The sequence below is a fragment of the Pelodiscus sinensis genome, chromosome 3 (assembly GCF_052426305.1).
Source record: "Pelodiscus sinensis isolate ZL-2025 chromosome 3, ASM5242630v1, whole genome shotgun sequence".
NCBI lineage: Eukaryota > Metazoa > Chordata > Testudines > Trionychidae > Pelodiscus > Pelodiscus sinensis.
Window position 1 is genome coordinate 148,232,956 of NC_143054.1, and position 20,205 is coordinate 148,253,160.

General features: G+C 45.5%; 2 protein-coding genes and 1 pseudogene across 2 annotated transcripts in view; 1 reads left to right on the forward strand and 2 right to left on the reverse strand.

Moving 5' to 3' along the window:
• RCOR3 (REST corepressor 3) overlaps positions 1–20,205 on the forward strand; it is a 460,088-nt gene that overhangs the window by 357,552 nt on the left and 82,331 nt on the right. The window lies entirely within an intron of this gene.
• Positions 5,593–10,070, reverse strand: LOC149525166 (uncharacterized; annotated as a pseudogene).
• LOC149525167 (uncharacterized) lies at positions 13,873–17,654 on the reverse strand (the record flags this gene model as incomplete). The annotated part of the gene is made up of 2 exons (XM_089777168.1): positions 13,873–16,821; positions 17,260–17,654. Coding segments are annotated over 2 exons (729 nt in total), but the record flags the coding sequence as incomplete, so codon positions are not given.

The following is a 20,205-nucleotide window of genomic DNA, read 5'->3' on the forward strand; positions in this document are numbered from 1 at the left end:
GTGGATAGGCACCAGTTCTCCAAACACAACAGTGGTTTTAAGTATGTTTTAACAGTGATAGACATTCTATCAAAATATGCCTGGGCCTTAGGCCTAAAAGACAAGACGGGCAAGGAGGTAACCAAGGCCTTTAAAGCTATTTTCAGTGAAGGTTGCATGTCACAAAAATTACAAACTAATCAGGGAAATTTTTTTTTTAAACAAACCTTTAAGTAGATTGTTAAAACAGCATGGTGTCCACCATTTTGTTACTAACAATGAAGTCAAAGCTGGGGTGGTGGCGCAATTTAACAGAACTTTGAAATCTAGGATGTGGAGATATTTTACAGCCCACAATACCTTTCGCTACGTTGACGTGTTACCTGAGTTTATAAAGAGTTATAACTGGAGCTTTCACAGAATTATAGGTACCAGACCTGATGCTGTGAACCCAGTGAATTCTCTGGAGGTCTGGAACACTGTTCATGGACACAATTTTAAAATAAAACAGGCTGTTGGCCTCTTAGAAAAGATGACCATATGAAACTTTCTAAAACCAAAGGTGCTTTTAAAAAAGGTTATGAACAAACGTTTACCGATGAGATATTCATAGTGGATGAAGCCTTAACCAGGAGTGACACACCCATCTACTGGTTAAAAGATTACCAGGGGGAGACAGTAATGGGGTCTTTTTATCCTGAAGAATTACAAAAGGTGAACCCCAAACAAGACAGGATTTTCATGATTGAAAAAGTTCTAGCAGAGAAAGGGAAAGGGAGTAAAAAGCAGCTACTGGTGAAATGGTTGGGGGAGCCCAACAAATTTAACAGTTGGCTAGAAGCTTCTCAACTCTAACATTTAAGCGTGAATGAAAACAATCCCTCCTGCAAGGGGAGAAAGAGAGAGAAATGGGGGACGGTGGCTTTTACATCACTTTGCCCAGCAATGCCAGCTCAGGGGTTTTTCCTCAAAACACCAGCTCGGACTTTACGATACAACTAATAAAGCCCTTGGATCTCCTGGGTGCCTGGGAAGTGGTACTAGTGGAAATACAATACCCACACAGCTGGAACAATATTACTGAGGACACCCCTTTCCAAATCATCTTTGGAGATAAATGATGGAGTTATATCCTACAACGAGATTATTACTCATCTATATCCGAATTATTGGAACATATGAACAGCATTGTGGTACGTGATTCTGGGCCACCTGATGTGATCGTGAATTATGACCCGGTGGGTAGAAAATTTAGACTTAAATCACCGATGTTGCTTCTACGTTTTCTACCATCGGGGAAATAGCTAACATTCTGGGTTTGTGTCCCGGGTGTAGTGTCCAGAAGAGCCCCTTCTCAGCAGACATCACAGGGGGTTTCAACTCCTTGTATCTATACACGGATATTGTAGAACACCAGTTTGTGGGGGACTTTCCTGTCCCCCTGTTACGCTGCGTCTCTGTCAGAGAAAATAACAATGAGTTTGTTACCATCACCTACGATAAGCCTCATTACATACCTATCAGTCATCACCACATTGACACCATCGCCACTGAAATAAAGACAGAGCAGAACAGGACCGTCTCATTTTGCTTTGGCAAGGTGATTATGAAGCTGCACCTGCGTTCCCAGAAAGAGAGAGGTTTCTAAAAAGCAAAACACTATTAGGTGATCATAAAAAATTACGGTGACCCCCAAAGCCTACAGAAACTATTACAAAGACCAGTCTGGATACGCCCTTCCTGGATATCATGGAGCCCCTGTGATATACGGGGCCGGCATGGGTGAAATATTCCGTAGCATTTTTCGAAAAGCTGTACCATTTTTGCGAAGAGGGCTAGAGATTATTAAACCCCATGTAAAAATAGACGCTCAAAATGTAGCCAGAGATTTGGTAGTCCACGTTTCCCATGCTGTCCTGGAGAAGGGGGGAATCCAGCTGCACAGGAGGGGTCAGGGCTGATGTATATTAAAAGGAGGAAGAGAAAGAGAAATGCATCATATCTGCGATACACAGGAACCCGAAACCCTTTAAAAGAAGAGCTTTGACACGCAGGACCAACCATAAGCAAAAGTCCAAGAGGAAGCCAGGGCAAAAGAGGACACACTCTGTACCTGGTAGAAGAGATATATTTTAATTAACATGGCTTTCATTCACTGTGGGTTGGAAGAATGCACCAAATCCGACTAGACTTGTTTCAGATTGCCCTGAGACAGACCAGCATTGAGAAAAACATCTACATCGAGGTGCTGCATCTGTCAGCCGTGATGGAGACTGCCCACATCAACTTTTTTATAGCAGGGAATGGAATAGATTACATGGATTTCAACAATCCACTACTGTACCTTTGTTGCAAGATAGTAAAAGGAGACGGAACTGCACTTCCCAGGGATGCTGCGGTAGGCCTGGTGAATTACCCAGCGGCCTCTATTCTCAGTCAGTTGGACATTACGTTGGGAGACCACGTAGTAAGCCAAAGCAACAACTGTTACCCTTTCAGGGCCTTTAGCGAATCGGTTCTCAATTACAGCGATGACACACTAGCTACACAATTTTCCACTGGTCTGTTTTAACAAAGACACTCCTGGACAACATGAAAAAACAGAGCTGGATGGCGAGAATCTAGGATTTGTGAGGGGTGCAAGGCTGACGGCCCAGAGCAGGACAGTAGATTTGCTGCGTCATCTACACAGCAACCTGTTTTTTCAAGAAAAACTTTTGTTGAACAGAGTAGATGTGAAAATTAAATTGACACGCAGTAAAGAGGCCTTCTGTTTAATAGGTGATGCAGCTGAGGGCTTTAAACTGCGAATTGTATCAGCATCCCTCCTTGCTAAGAAAGTGCATATGGCCCCTGCTTACCGCTAACGCTAAATACCCTGTGGACTGTGTAGGAATGAAAGTGTTTAGCATCCCCTCAAGCAGCAGGGTCAGTAACCAAGAGAACTTGTTCTTGGGACAGTTACCCAAAATACTTGTCCTAGGGTTTGTGGATAATGACACCTTTAGTGGAAGTTACACTAAAACCCTTTCATTTTAAATATTAAGGTATTAATTTTGTGGCCCTGTTATGTGGATGGTGAACAGATACCAACCCAACCTCTGCAACCAGTCTTTGAGGCTGGACGCTGTATGAGAGAATACATGAATCTGGTACAGACAGCAGGCAAACACATGAAAGATCATTCTCTGTTAATTGACCGTGAGGAGTTTGCACAGGGTTACATCTTGTTTGCCTTCGATCTCTCTCCTGACCAGGCATGCACCAACCACTATTCACTGATTAAAACAGGGAACCTCAGAGCAGAAATATGCTTTGGGAAGGCTTTGATGGTCACTGTCAATATGATCGTGTATGTGGTTTTTGACAATGTTAAAGAGATAAATCAGAGGAGAAACGTTCTCTTTGATTATATGTGAAGATGGACACTGTGCAGCTCTCACGTGTCTTATCAACAGACCCTTATATAAAAGAGAATTTCGTGGACTTGTTCCCTTGCAATTGGTTCCCTGGTGACAGGTTCTCTCAGAGATCCCTAGGTTTGGTGGTCAACACGCACCCTCGCAAGGCAAGGTAGTGTTCACCTGGTTGATGTATCTGGCAGAGCGTAACCGTAGAGAGTTTTTTGACTCATACGGGCATCCCCCGAACAGTGTATTGTTTCCTAGAAGCATTATGAAATTTTTAAACAAAAATGCCATCGACATTGTATTTCACACTAGCCAATTACAACACCCCCTCTCTGTCGCCTGCGGCTATCACTGTGTGTTTTTCTTGCATTACCATAGAAAAGGTTTATTTTTTGACCAGATTTTAAAAATGTATTCTAATGACTTAATGCAAAATGACCAGATGATGATGAACTTTGTAAAAAATAAATGTAAGTACTTGGGCATGCCTAGTCTTGCTCAAAACATGTTTCAGCAAACTCAGACATGTGTATTCTGCAATGATGTTCATACATGTTGCTCAATAAAGCACCCCAGGTGACAGTTGTAAAGGCAATTGATGTTTGTTTTTCTTAATCTTTGTTCTTAAAAACAATGAACAATTCAGAAAAAAAATACCAAGACATTTAAAAAATATGTATAGAAGTGTTTTAGTTAAAGCAAAACGTGGTCAAGTTAAAAATTATTATTTTTAGAACATGACAAACTTCACACACTGAGCCATTAAGATAGTTTAGCCAATTTTTGTTTTTTAGAAGACAAAAAAGGGGTCAGTGTTTCTCGATCCATCCCAGTGTCAGCGGCTGAGGCCTTCAGGTGTTCCAACAGATCTCTGTCGTCTGCACTGCCCATGATGGAAGATGGGATGTTTAGTTCTGCCATGGCATTTATAAACATATCCCACCCTTTAGGTATGTGTCTGCTAGGGACAGGACACATCTGGGTGACGGCTCTGATTAAGTTAAGCAGGTTAGAACCATTAACCACTAAGCCTTTGTTCACAAATGCACCTTTATCATTCCAGGAAGTGATAGTTTATCCTGGCCCAGCTTATTTAGCAAAACTGAGGCATTTTTCTTATAATGCTTATTCACATTATCCAACACCTCCTAAACCACAGAGTCTGAGATGTTTGCTGTTTTTGGAGTCTTGGCGGTCACACTCTGTTCTGGTAGAAACAGACTTATTTTCCTTTTACCTGCATCACTTTTCCTCATGTACGTTAGGTACCTCTGAAGCACAGCGCTGTAGAGTTTAGCCTTTTCGTATTCAGCTAAGTCAGTCCTTCGAAGAACAGACTTCATTTCAGCATCCAGTGAGCGAGTTGTGGTTGTTCTGAGATTTACCTCCGCTGGAGGGGAAGCCCTTAATTGCTTCAGCTGGTGGCTGGGCACCAGGTACATTTTTTCTGCATACTCTGTTATTGGTTATTCAAAAGCCCTGTTATGAGAGGGATAGCAAAACTTAACAGAGGGCCCCCAGACTGCTTCACCACATGCTTCATTATCTTTTATTAGATAATGTTTTTATAAGCATGCATTTCTTTTTCAGCACGCACACTTGATTCTGCATCAAAGGCACGTTTCCTTTTAAGGTATTGAGTGCTATTTCTGAGATGGCCGCTACTAAATCGTCAGAGGCCAAACACAGTATAGACTTCCTTTACTTAGCGAATCATCCCTGCAGCAATTTTAAAAGAGCCAGGTTTCTTTTCACATAGCTAGATAGGTTTTCAGTTGGCAACCCCCGGCTGTTAAGAAGGGTCTGCCGATAAATCATCTCTTTTTATTCCTGGCCAGTATAAACCACCAGCCAGTCTGGAGGGAAGAGACCGGTTCTTAGTCAATAAGCTTCTGGTGTGGAGGCATTTAAATCCACCACCAGGTAGCCATAAGGTCTTTTGGTAACATACTCAAAAGCTTCTAGAAAGAATTGAGCTTTGCCGGGGTACATTTGCCAAGTGAGCATAGCAATTTGTAGTTTATCCCTAGGGTTTTTTAACATAACTGTGTTCTTAGCATTTAGGTTAATCATACGGCTCCTTTTCCCCTGACAAAAATAAGTTCTGAACGATATACATAATGCTCAAGTTCCTGTGATGCATGTACTTGGTAAAGGCTCTCTCAATTTCATCACTTTCACAAGCAGAGTTCATCAGATCATCAACAATAATCATATTCACTTTATTGGTAGGAAACAAACAGTCATCGTCCAAAGCAACAGGTAGACCTTCCACAAAATCTATAAAGGGATATTTACAGAGCAGTTCTTTATACAGAGGTTGCCAGCAGCTGTAACACCAAACAATGTTCTCGGGCATCAGTGTCAACATTTGTTCAGCATTGTCCAATACAGTTTTTATAAAGTAAGTTTTCCCGCAGTTGCTAGGCCCTGTGAGCCTTACAGAGAAGGGGTGTTTCTACCTCGTATCCATCTTTCAAAAGCCATAGAGCAGTGTTTTAAACCCTTCTCCTAGGACGCTCTTGTTGTAAATAACTTTCTGTGTTTTCTTAAGGGTCTTTGTTTCTATTTGCCAGTGATTTGTGTTTCTTACAATCGAGGACTGATGCACCTCTCTTATTTGGGTTGCTTGCCGCTTGGGCTGTGCTGTAGTTCAAGACTAGGCTTTTCAAACTGTCAAAGTTGATTTTTTTTACAGTTTGCTACATTTAGGGTAATCCCTTTGACTTTCATATACACCTTTCCTCCTGCCAGCTTGTACCCATATGTTTTTGGGTCTGCCGACACAAACTTGGTGATGTGTTGATCTGGCGAGATCTTGCTTGTGAGGGCCCCTAAATAATCCCGCAGAGGGGGATTCCATTCACCCTCCTTTTTCACAAATACCACTGCTCTTGCAACCTGTCTAGAAGATTATATCATTCTAACCGGGCATAAGTGGTGGTGAAACAGGCAATGAAAATATTCATATTGCCAGAGACCAAATAGCAGTCTTTTGTGTGTTTCCAAGACACGCACGCTGTTTCATCATCGATAAACTCACAGGATGAAACCTTGTAGTTAGGGGAAAACCGGAACTGAAGGAGTTCGTCAGGGTTTCACAATGCTGGTTTTTGTTAGGTTGGTTCTTTGACCGAATGTACTCCACAGAAAATTTAAAAACAGTTTTGCAATTTGGCGCTTAGCGAGGGTTCAACCTGATCTCATGTTGGCTAAACATATGCTTTCTTTCTGATAGAAATCATTTATGTATTTGTTTTTCTTCATCTGTGCACCAGCTGGGATACCCTGAAGCCTCTTGTTTCTAACGGAGGTGTAATTTTATGTACTCTAAAAAGAGTTTGTCAGATTTGTCATTAAAATGCCAGATTTCATACATTTTAGCCACAGTGTACCCCTTCGCTATGGTCACATTCAATTCCATTGTGCACCATGTCCCTAGGATGGTGCTCGCCTCATCAGTGTGGGTGTATGTTTCCCGCTGCTCGGTTTCCACACAAGTTCGGCACAGCGCGAACATAAGCTTGCCACCCACTCTGAGGGGTAAATGGGGAAAAAAAAGAGGCCTCATGGGGAGGGCACTTTAACTTTTGCAATTACAAAATAATTTGCAAGGGGTCCAAAGTTTTCATAAAGTATATCGGGGTATCCAATAGGATATTCTTTGGTTTTGTTTACAAAAGGGTACAGACTGGTAAAATCGTAATAGTGGATTTCTTCCCTGGGATTAGGTTTGTAATAAAGGGTGATAGCATTTGTCCTCTCCCCAAAAAAAGCATCCCTAGGCATGAGAGGCAAAAACTGAGCATTGTTTAAAACATTTGCAAGATCCCTGTCTGTTTCTTGCATTACCTCCCACTCGTGCTCCCAGAGAGTCCTCACTACAAAACCCTGACTTTTTGGATAGTCAGTCTTGAGCTGTGTCTTATACTATAGAAACCCAAAAGTTGTTCCCGTCATAGGGTTCTGGGCTTTTTCACAATAACAGGTGACACAGCCATGGAAAAAACATCAGTTACCTCAAAGGCTGTGTGCACCCTGTCAATATCGGCATAACCATATAAAAAGTAGGGGCCTACCTGTAGTTCCCCACCCTGTAAAGCATGCTGTCTCTGTGTATTTTCTTTGTGAGAGATATACACATCAGCCACTGAATAGATGGACTCTAATATCTCTTTTTCTGCCTGTGGTAATTGTCTGGAGGGAGAAGGGCTATCGTGCTAGGCTCCAAAAACATAAACCTGTACATCGCCATGCAGACAGAGGCCAGTGTGATGTACTGGAAAGGATCGATATACAGGTTTATCTTGGTGAATTTACCAGGGCCTCTCTCTGCTATATCCCCCCCATCTCTGTCATTTTCATAATCTCTTCTCGGTATACCATACAAGCCTGTCTCAAAGTGTTAACATCCTGTTGACAGTAATATGAGAGCTCTCTCTGAAAGTCAAAAGTCTCATCTTTCTGGATCCGATACCAGTTGAGAAACTGTTTTCTCCCCAGGCATCATACTGTCTACACTATAGTGCTCCATGCATAGATCCCACAATTTTGATTTTCTAGAGTGTTAAAATGTGGGAAATACTCTTTGGCCCCTTCAAACCCCATAGCCTGCGGGAGCTTGCTAAGCTTCATAGGCACGAAGTTTAAAGAATCTATAAAATGAATGCCCAATGCCCTAACTTACACACACATCAGTTTACTACCCTGAGTGATCAGTTTTACTCCCATCTTTTCCTTCAGTAACTGTCTCATAACAAAGTAATCATTGTAACCTTTGGAATGGTGTGCTATGAATGAGTAGTCACGGAACATTGACAATACAGGTCTTAATAAAGTTAGAAAGACACTTGTTGCCCTTAAATTCCCAGGATTTTTCCAGGTTTAGGGACAAAACAAAAAATATAACTGGGCATGTCCAATCCAGTCTCCTGCATGTACTCAATCATCAAAAATGTACTCTTCTGATGATTCAGTCTTTTTAATACAGTCCATAAAACACAGGTGGCTGCCTACACAGGTGGCTGCCAACAATCAAGCCCTTACACTGCTTACAGCGCCACCCTTTACGCCGGTGCTGCTTGTCCACGTAAAACTGACACTCACACAAAGTTTTAGACAGGCATTCGACTTGTTTTTTTCGACACACAGTCTAGGTGTCTAAGCACTCATTGGACTGACAATATAGTTAGGACATCTCAGCAGCATGCCCACATTGTCAGAGTACGTTGCACTCAAGCAGAGGTGGCAATGATACCGGCAAGAGTGGTCGTGACTATACACTGCCTGGCAAAAAACTCACAATAATTTTTCGCACCAAACAACTTTTTAACATCCAGAACCCCATAATAATGTTCATCATGCAAAAGAATGAAAAAAGTTTTGGGATACCCCTGTTTTAAAAAAGCCCATTCCACCTTTTGCAGCACAAAACACCACCCGTATGCTGACTCCTAACTGCTGCTGAAACGCCGCTACATCATTGAGCATAACCTTTTTTTAATCTGACCATCCCAGGTTCTCGTGCAGCTCTCTCGCCCCCTCTAACAATTCTGCATCTGTACATTTATATTCAGACATGACAGTCAAGAGTCCACCCGCAAAACATAAATTGGTACCAGTGTAAGTCAGGTCTACTAAATACTGTCTCTTTTTATGGGTGATTTGACTACTGAGGATAGAATTTAAAACTCTACGACCACCCCACCCATGTTTTTGACAATGGTCACAATGAGGCGCAACATCCCATCAAGGTGCAACTCTCTATTACTCTGTAAGGGTATGTCTACACTACCCCGCTAGTTCGAACTAGGTGGGTAATGTAGGCATACCGCACTTGCAAATGAAGCCCGGGATTTGAATTTCCCGGGCTTCATTTGCATAAGCGGGGCGCCGCCATTTTTAAAACCCCGCTGGTTTGAACCCCGTGCAGCGCGGCTACACGGGGCACGAACTAGGTAGTTCGAACTAGGCTTCCTAGTTTGAACTACCGTTACTCCTCGTGGTTCGAACCAGCGGGGTTTTAAAAATGGCGGCGCCCCGCTTATGCAAATGAAGCCCGGGAAATTCAAATCCCGGGCTTCATTTGCAAGTGCAGTATGCCTACATTACCCCGCTAGTTCGAACTAGCGGGGTAGTGTAGACATACCCTAACAGCTTTGAGGTCTGATTTAAGAAATCCCCAGCTGAGATCTCATCCCTAGTTCTTCTGACTGAAAATAAGAGTCAGTTAAATTACGGTTCTCTAAACGCAACTGAACATACTCATCAGGACCTATCCTTCCATTAACGTCATCGAGAACTAACTGTATCCCCCTGTGTATGGCTTCAACAACCTGTTCAGCTGAATTTATTCACTCAAGATTTACAAAATTAAATTCCTTACAATATACTGACCCTCCAAATCTAGGTACTTCGCATTGCCAACTTCACTCTCTCCATATACACCTCTGGATTTTCAGGGCTACTTGGGGGTTCCTCTACAGGACCATCAGGGGCATCTTCTACATCAGATGCTATTTCAGAGTCAGAGGGGTCTCTGTGAGAGTCATCAGGATTAGACAGGAACCCATCTACAGACTCATCACCATCCCGCAGGTCAGATTCTGCCTCCTCATTTTCAGATAAGTCATCTTGTGAGCCTCCAGTAGGTGGCATCTCTTTTTGGAATTTTTTCCTCATCACCTCTTTAGCCTTTTTAAAACATTTTGCAGCAATCTTGCCTGGTATGTTTTGGCAGCCACCTGTTTATCTACCAAATGCTGTCCCCCCTTTAGTTTACACCTTATCTGATGGGAACCCTTGAGAATGCCCCTTTTACCCAGGCTCCTTTCCATGACTAGTCATGCCTACTTAGAACCACCCTCTAGAAATTTAAAGCCTTTGAAGTTATTCATAAGAGTTTTTGCCCTTTTGATGTTTTTTCTAGCCATCCTTTCATCTAAACCCCCTGAAATTACAGGCTGCCACAACTCTGTGCATGCTTTTTTCAAAATCTTTTCGAAGTTATGAACAGTTGTGGTAAGTTTATGAAGGCAGGAGACTAATCCATATTAGATTGTTCATAAACAGCACCCCCTTCGTGGCTGGTGCTGTCAGTCATTGTTTTTTATTCACAACTCCTAAAACATGTGCTCTGGGTTTGTGACTGAGAGTTTTTGCTCAGTTTTCTCAGGAGTTGGTGTGGTGTTGACCGCTGAGGAACTGGAGTGTGATTGCTTGTTCCCAGAGTCTTTTGTTTTGTCCATGAATACGAGTTTTGGCCTGTCCTGCAGCTTCATCTGTGAGCTTGTGCTGGTTTGCATGGCTATTGCCCTTGTTGATGACCTCTGAGTAGATTCCTGGTTCTTTGCCAGTTCTTGTGGAGGTGTCTGTGACTATAACATTGTCAGGAGAGCATATCAAAATGTTAAACACCTCAGAGATGTTAACTTCACCATTTTTCTCACCCACACCTATGTATTTACTTAAACCCTCTGTGATGGGGTGGTCCAGCACTGCACTGGCCAAAGGAGGCGCCAACTGGACTGCCAAGGAGGGAGAAACTCCTGCCCAACCTCTGGAGCCACCACCGGACTAGCCGCAAGAGCAAGAGCCACCACGCCTGCTGCCTCCGCTGCTACAGTCCCCGGGCTGAGTGAGACTGCAATGCTGACCACAGGGGACACCCCGCCCAGCTGCAGTGGACAACCCCGTCACTGCTGCCCCAGATGTCAAGCCTGCCAACATCACAGCCACTGCCAGCCCAGTGCCTGCAGGTGGGGTCTCCGTCGGCCAAGGGGCTGGGGTAGGAAGCAACCCAGGGCAGGGGGCAGGGAACCCCCTGGTGGGCTTGGCGCATTTCGGGGAGAACTCCCCGCTGAGCCAGTGGTGGGAACCACCCAACACTATTAGGGCCCTGGGTTGGGGCCCGGTGGAGAGGGAGGGCTTGGGCCCCCCTACCCTATCCTCCCAGAGCCTGGACTAGGCCTCAGGGTCTGCGAGTGTAAATGCTCGACCCCAGGGCTAAACTGTGCTGGGTGGGGCACCCCATGACAACTGGTGGAGAATGTGGGTACCTCGCAAGCATTCCCCCCCTCTGGCAAAAAGGGGGAAGGTTTTGGAGGGGTGTGGCAGGGTCCCCCCACCACGCCCTCTCCCCCACAAGATTACAGCAGACCTGGAGGCCACGTTCTGCGCAATCGCCGGCCTTGAGGCCTAGTCTGTAGTCATAGCAGGCCCAGAGGCCTAGTCCCACACGATTCGCAGGCCCTGAGGCCTAGTCCAGCAATCAAAGCAGGCCCTGAGACCTAGTCTGTGCCCTGCAGGGATGGGGTAGGGGGGTCCAGGCCCTCCCTCTCCACGGGACCCCAACCCAGGGCCCTAGTAGTGGTGGGTGGTTCCCACCACTGGCTTGGCGGGGGGTTCTCCCTGAAACACGCCGAGCCCACTGGGGGGTTCCCGGCCCCTTGCCCTGGGTTGCTTCCTACCCCAGCACTGTGCCCGATGGAGACCCCACCTGGCAACGCTGGACTGGCGGCGGCGGCAATGTCAGCATGTCCTACGTCTTGGGCAGCCGCGAAGGGGTTGCCCACTGCAGCGGGGCGAGCAGTCCCCTGGAGTCGGCGTTGGGGCTGTGCTCGATCCGGGGATGGTAGCAGCAACGGCAGCATTCCCCACGGCTCCGGTTCCAGCAGCAGGTCCAGCTGTGGGTCTGCGTCTTGGGCCGGAGCTCCTTCCTCCCCAGCTCCTTCCTCCTGCCACAACTGAGCAGCCCGGCAGCCTTTTATACTGAGGCTGCACTGCGAGCATGCCCAGCAGGGCTGCGGGGGAGGGGCGTGTTCCACTCAATAGACGGGCTCTCCTCCCTTCTGCTCAGTGCAGGGCAGGCTAGCCCCGTCACAAGGGGCTACCCAGAGTGGAAGAGAGAGACGGGTGAAGAGACTTTCAATTTGTTTATGTACCTGGGTCAAGCAAGGGCTGGGACCCTGGCCCACACGGAGGCCTTCCAGGAGCATTATGGGGCTATGGAGGGAGCCCCAAGGGCTGAGTGGAGACAGTGTACCCCAAAAAGGGGGAGACAAGCGCACAGGCGTGATGCACCTCCCAGACCCAGCAGAGGGCCAGATAGGCCCCAGAGAGGAGAGGCGGAACCACCCCAGAAGAGGGGGCTCCAAGCTGGGGAGCGGACCCTAGTAATACGGGGCCATGCAGGAGGGTACAAGGACCGCCAGAAGGGATGGTTGGCGTGAGCGGGCCCTTTGGCGGATTGTGGCTATGGACAGATATTGGTGGCCGGGGCCCAAACAGAAAAGGGAGCCCAGGCCAAAATAGTAATCCCAGTGAGTGTGAATGGCCAGCAGACAATAGTCCTAGTGGACTCCGGGTGCAAGATGACCCTGATTTGGAAGAGACTAATCCCAAGGCCAGTGTGCGGAGGGAGGGGGGGTACCCTGATACAGTTGCAATGCATCCATGGGGATGTGAGGTCATACTCCACAACTCAGGTGAGGCTGGCAATAGGACCTCACGAAGAATCCCGGACAGGGGTCCTAGCCCAGAGACTGGCTTACCCAGTGGTACTGGGCTGAGATTGTCCATATTTCATGAGTCTCTTGCAGAAGGGGAAGCTGGCGGGAGGGGGAGAAACGACTCCGCGCCAGCAGCATTGGCTGACCCAAGACCCACAGACGACCCGGGAGAGGGACGTTCCGGGGCCTCAAGGGAAAAGGGGCAGTCACTCACAGTCACCTCGAGCCTGGACCCCCAGCAGGCCAGCATAGACCTAGATGGGGACTTTCGGGAAGAGCAGAAGAATGAAGAGCAGCGGAATGACCCATCAACTGCTTTGAAACAAAGATACTTTTAACATAGCTTCCCTACCCTCTGCCCCAACTCAGAACTGAACATTTATTTTGAAAACACATTTTGCACAGAAAAAGCAATCCGCCATACACTCTAAACCAGCAGTTTGCCATCATGTGTTTTCAAAAACACCAATATGCTTCCCCACAATTAAGTTTTGAAAAAAAACTCAACTCACAATTTAAACATTACAATTAATTAAAAGAAAAAAATAACCCACATGCTTTTAAAAAAATTATGAATAGTTGCCTTCCACCACAGGCTAAAAGCATGCTGTTCTGTTTTCCCCTATGTATATTTGGGCCTATGGAATAAAGAACAAGCAAAAACTGAGTTAGTATTTTTTCTCACAATGCATCAAATGTGTTTACTACCTATGTAATGCCTTTTTAAAAACAATGTAACAGTATTAAGCCCAACTACAGTTAAAATGGTTTACCTTGGTGTGATGGTGAAATACAGTTTGAAGTTGCTGTTTCCATGCTGAACAGATCACACTGAAGAAAAAAAAAGAAAAAAAAGCTAGGAACCATTATTTAATAAGGACAAAGAATGACTATACAGAATATATATTTTCAGATTTAAAAACAAACCATATACCCTAGTGTAGCCGGACATGAACCCCATCTTGTTTCCCCCTCCCCCCCCGAGAGCAAGAGAAAGGCAATCAGCCTTTGATGCCCTGGGAACGCAGGTGTGCTGCCTGTCCCCGACTCTACCATAAACAGAAACCAGACAGTAAATGGGCTAGCTGACGACCCGGGGCCTCCCGTCGCCCTGATGGCTAGTACCAGTAATTGACAAGCCTGCACTGTCCCAGGAGAGGAATCTTCGCCCATCACATACCAGAGGTGCCCATTGTCTGCATTTTCCCAGGTGTGAATTATGCTTTGCACCCTTCATGGGAAACTTGGAGTTCAAAGCCATTTTTCCTAATTGGCCACTTGAGACCAGGAAAAAGCCTACGTGACCCAAGGGGTATAAAGAGGGGTTTAGTAGCCCACCCCATTTAAGCTCCAATCATCTATACCTGCTGGCAGGTATTGATTGACTCCCGAGGTCTGTGGGACGCCCAACCTCGCCCTACTTCTTCCCAAGGGATTGAGAGAAAGACTCTGGCCACGCCAAGCCTGGAACACAGGGGTGAGAATATATACCTGCTAGGTGTCTATTTTGCATGCATTTAATAAGAGCTCAGAGAACCAAAAGGGTTTCATGGTACCTGTAAGTGACTTATTAGTGTAATTTCTGTCCTGTCCTTTGTAGTGGCTGTGTTATCTGTAACACAGTAGTAGCATTTAACAGCTAAGTTTACCCTGTAACAATAAAATATTAACTGTTTAAGCTGTGACCTGACTCCTTCAGTTGCTGTAACAGAACCACAAATTTTAGAACAAGCAATTTTAAAAGGAACTCCAGTCGGTTATAAGGGACAGATATAGGGAGAGCTTGAGCGTTGGATCATGTCACTTCCAGGAGACAGATCCGTTGGGACATCTCTCAGCCTCCCCAGGCTGCCCACTGCGAAGGGATCGTGTATCCTAGCAGTCAAAATCTGAGTTGTAATAGGCTCTCCCTGTAAACTCTGGGGTGTCTGTTGGCCTGTTGGCTGCCCGCCGCGAAGTGATCCCGATCCTAGTGGTAAAGACACGGACGTTAAACTCCTCGGGCGCCCGTCAGTCTCACCTAGACTGCCCACTGCGACGGGGCTTTGTGTCTCAGCAGTTGAAGACACACACATGCACTGCCCTGACCATCGGCTGACACCTGGTCTTGAAGTCCAACAGCAACTCAGTTCAAAAGAGCTTCTGTTGAAAAGAGGACAGGCTCCAAAAATCCTGATTCTTTGTTCCAAACACATTTTAAAGTGGCAGTTAACAGGTTTGATTAAATCACCACAACTCTGAATTACTAGATCATGTGTAAGGGTCAGTCCCTGTCCTGGGCCCTTGACTCCTGTTCAGTCTACCATTACACGGTTTAGGGGCCGTAGTACAAGACTCTCTCACCTGGTTTTGGCGTTTGGCCTTCTGTCCTGCAGCAAAACAACAGAGTAATGTGGCCAATGCCCTGGGTCAGTCTGGGCTGAGTAGGCAGTCCTCCTCTGGCCACTTGGGAAAAGGGAGTCTTCAAACACTCCCTGCCCATGCCCCTCACCTCTCCCTGCAGCCTTTAGCAGGGCTGATGCTGTTCTGCTTGGCTCCCTATCAGTTGTTTGTCTTTCTCCACCTCTAAACTTCTTCTTCACTCTCCCCCATCCTACTCTCCTCCCACCCCCCACAGGGAAGGTTTTAAAGAGGCCCTTAATTAATTTGTAGCCACCCTTTCTCAACTGCTCCTGATTAGCCAGGGCCATTGCCCAATAGAGTTCAACAATCTCCTGAGGTTTTATTTAAACTGCCCAATAGAGTTTTACAAACTCCTAGGTAATACTTAAACTGTCCAATAGGGTCTGTAAACTCCTGAGGCTTCATTTAATTAGATATTCATCAGAGCTCACCCATCCCCACCCACTGAATTTAATTACTGTACACTAACCTCAACAAAGGTAAGTGGTCACACCTAGACCTAAACACTGATTAGAGCACCCTGGCTATTCAGTGAGGTGTGGTTAAACCATTGGGTGTGTCTAGACTAGCAAGATTTTGCGCAAAATCTTGCCGCCTGTCTACACTGGCCGCGAGTATTTGCACAAGAACACTGACTTTGTAATGTGCAAAATCAGTGGTTCTTGCGCAAATACTCTGATGCTCCCGCTCAGGGATAAGCCCTCTTGCACAAGTATTCTTCCACAAGAGGGTCAGTGTAGACAGCCAAGTTAATTTCCTGTGCAAGAAAGCCCAATGGCTAAAATGGCCATCAGAGCTTTCCTGCGCAAGAGAGCGTATACACTGGCACTGATGCTTTTGCGCAAAAACAAATCTTTTGCGCAAAGGTATATGCCAGTATAGACACTCTCTTGCGCAAATACTTTTAACGGAAAAACTTTTCCGTTAAAAGTATTTACGCAAAATCATGCCAGTCTAGATGCAGCCATTGAGTTCAACAAGATGAGTCAGCTCTGTTGTACTCAAACACATGTCTGATAGACCTCTGGCTGCGGGGTTTGTTTTTTCCTTTTATTTAAATAAAACAAAACATTTTGGGATTTTTTTTCCTCCCCCAAGTTTCTACCATACATCTTTCAGGATTTTTCAGTAAACAGGACCCCTTTATACAAAGTGGATTCTTGCAAATTTTATTTTTTATTACTATTTATTTTATGATTATTTTATTTAAAAAATATACCGGCCATGGTGTTCCACCAAAACTCATTTGTGTCCTCTCACCATTGTCTAACTTAATCCTTTTAGATATCTTACAAATAGTCTTTTTCCTAAGCAGAGATCTGTAACTTTTTGTACTCACCAGATGGTCAATATAATGCTCTAAGCAGGCGTCATCTGGCTTGGTCATTGTCTTTAAAACACTGTGAGGATCTTGACTGAACTGCACTGCATTTACCAAAGTCACCCCTTGTGCTAAATGTTCTTGAGTTAAGCACAGACATTGCATAGTATAACCTATGGCAATAACTGTATTCAGTAAGGGCACGTCTAGACTACATGGCTCCATCGACAAAGCCATGTATATTAGGGTTGTAGGCAAAGGGAAATGAAGTGGTGATTTAAATAATTGCTGCTTCATTTAAATTAAAATGGCTGCCGAGCTGAGCCGATCAGCTGTTTGGCGGCACAGCGCTGTAGTCTAGATGTTCCGCAGTCAACATCAAAGGCATTTGTCGACCTCCCTGTTATGCCTCGTGGGAAGAGGTTTACTGGGGAGGTCGACAAATGCCTTTGATGTCAACCACAGAGCATCCAGACTACAGCGCTGTGCCGCCAAACAGCTGATCAGCACAGCGCGGCAGCCATTTTAATGTAAATGAAGCAGCGATTATTTAAATCGCCGCTTCAGTTCCCTTTGCTGAGTAAACAAATCAACATGGCTCCGTTGATGGGGCCATGTAGTCTAGATGTGCCCTATGCTTTCCAAACACAGTTCAACACATAGGCCCTGGACCTTGCAGTTTATATTCTCTGAAGTCCAAGTCACGCAGTCTTGGTGCTGCTGGGCTGGTGCATCTATGACACAGCCCTCACAGTCCTCAAAAAGTTTTCCCCTAAGACAGTGATTAAGGACAGCATAAACACTAATGCGTACAATCGAGTGCATTACTTTTTTATGCTTACGATGTGGCACTGGCTCAGCTAGTTCCATGACAAGCCTCCTCCTGAATTCTTCATAGCCATTATCCTTGGCATTCTCTTCAATGATTTGTATCGCTGTTGAGCAAAAACAAGGTGGGCCCGGTTCGTCTTCCTTGTCTGATGCAATGCTGTCCTGGGTCTTAGCATCATCTAGAAAGGCATCATCGAGTTGTCAAGAGATTGCCAGAAAGAAATAACAAGACCCTCTTTTTTTTTTTTTTAAGGTTTACAAAATCCCATTCAGTTCCTAACCCCCATTATGCCCCAACCTCGATCATTCATATACCTGTTTGACTTCTTTTCCATTCACCTTGTCTGACTTCTGGGAGCTGTGGGCACTTTCCCTCCTCCAGGCTGTCTAGCTCATCGGGCTGCCCCCTGAGCGGTCGGGTTTGGACGTCAGATGCTGGTGTATCCAATAGCAGTGAGGGTAAACGGCCCCTGTTCACCTTTCCCTCCTCCTCCTCAGAAATGTTGCTGATGTGGCGCTTTCTCCACATGCGGTAGAAGTCCCTCAGCACCAAAGTAAAGTCCAAACTTCAGGAGGGGGTGGTGAAGGAGTCCATGTTTCTGTTCAGCGTTTGCATGGTTTCTGAAACATGTGCTCTTTGGAACAAGATGGCCTCTTTTGTGTGGTGCTAGAACTTCTGGGGAAGCACTCTGCTCTGATTGGTAGAGGGTGGCAGGAGAAGCTCTTAGATGGGTCACATGACCCACTTGTGGGCGGGTCAACTGGACCCAGAACAACCCACTAATTGGTCAAAGCAGTTCACGGGGTGGTCAACAGGGGAAAAACCCTTCCTGATTGGTAGAGGGTGGCGGGACGAGTTCTTAGAGGGGGTTACATTACACCCTTTACTTCCGGTCATGTGTCCCTCTTGACCCCAGATGTACTCCCCCTAATGGTGGATCTTCCGGTGACAGAGGCAGGGCCTAAAGGGGCTAGAGGGTAGGGCTAATTTTTGATTGATGGTAGACCCCTTATACTACTGAGGTCTCTTCCAGCCATATGATACTATGAATGAGAAGCGAGAAAATGGATAAACAATGAGTGGCAGATCACAGTGAGGTTAGTTGCTGAGCTTGCAAAGCTGGTGATGAATTGAGGAGGCTTCCCAAATCTGCTTTGATGTTACCCATATTCAGACATCAATAAATGCATATTACATATACATTTTGATCTAAGAACACTGGCCCCATTGGATGGTGGGATGTGTTGTTCTTATGTGACACAATTCCTGTTAAAGTAAAGGATTGCTGTAGGCAACACTGAAGAACCTTATTAGCTGTATGTGGGCTTTCAACTTCCAAGACCTGAGAAAGAGCTCTGTGTGGCTCTCTCACCCAACAGAAGTTGATCAAATAAAGATATTACTTCATCCATCTGATCTAACTTCCACTTTGTCAAGCACTGGTTTAGAGCAATCAGGAGAAATTATACAATAGTAACTGCTAAAATTTAATTATCATTTTTTCATAATGAGCTTGGCAAAAAAGCTTTTTTTAGATTCCAGAAAATTTCCATGTTCATAGAAAGAGCTTTAACACTGCTGAAGTCCTATAGAAGTCCAAGAGACTTCAAACACACATTTAAAAGTTAAATATGTGGTTAAATGCTTTCTTGCATAGAGAGAGAGATAAGTGCATGTTTAACTGCCTTCTGCAATTGGGGGCACTAAGTGGGTATATATATATATATATATATATATATATATATATATATGTTTTCACTTGCCATGAAGGAGATCAGTCTTCTGGCATTTGATTTAGTGGGTCTAATTAAGACTCACTAAATTGAATGCTAAGGGTGGCTCCAGTCAGCGCCAATATACCTTGTAATTGAAAGAAGTAAGGGGAGCATTTGTTCCCATCGGCCTCCCTCTGTGAGCATGGTGCCAAGCTCAGCTTAAAGTAAGCCGACTCCAGCTACGTAAAATACATACATTGCATACCTTAACCTGACCTTCCAGGTCTAGTGTAGATCTGGCTATAGATATCAATTAATTGTATCAATTGTGAGAATCAGTTCTGATCTAGTGTGAACTGATCTTGGGAATGGCCACCAGGAGATATGGGTTCTAATTACAGCTTTGCCAATAATTTGCATCACTAAGCTGAATGATATATAGGTGTAAAATATTTTTCCACCAGGCAGTGTGTGGGATGGAGGAGGAGTTTGACTCTAGAGCTATCTCTACACTCACAGCTTCTTATGCAAGAATGGCTGTTCTTGGACAAGAATAAGCAGAGCATCTACACTGCCCATCTGCTCTTGCGTAAGTAAATGTACAGTACGGCGTGATAAGAGACAGCTCCTTGAGGAAGAGCTACGCTATTTTCTATCAGGCTTAAGCTCTCTTGTGCAGGCGCTCTTGCTCAAGAGAGCAGTGTGGACATTCAGCAAGCGCGTACATGCGCAAGAATTGGCCTCCAGTGAAAAACACAGGTGGCCTCTCCGACACTCTGTACAGGCAATCACCACTCGTTGGTTCCCCCTAATTGGCCCCCCCTTAAAGGCACAGGCACGGAGCACAGCCCTTTGCCACATGCAGCCCGGGTAGCAGCCAGAGGGAGGAATGGCAGCTGCCCAGCCTCAGCCAGGTCCCTCAGACCCCACGGAGGAGCCACCCCAGAGCACCAAGCAGGCCCGAAGGGACACCAAGCGGCGGGCTCCATGCTGGAGCACCGCTGAGGTGACTGCCCTCCTGGACCTCTGGGGAAAG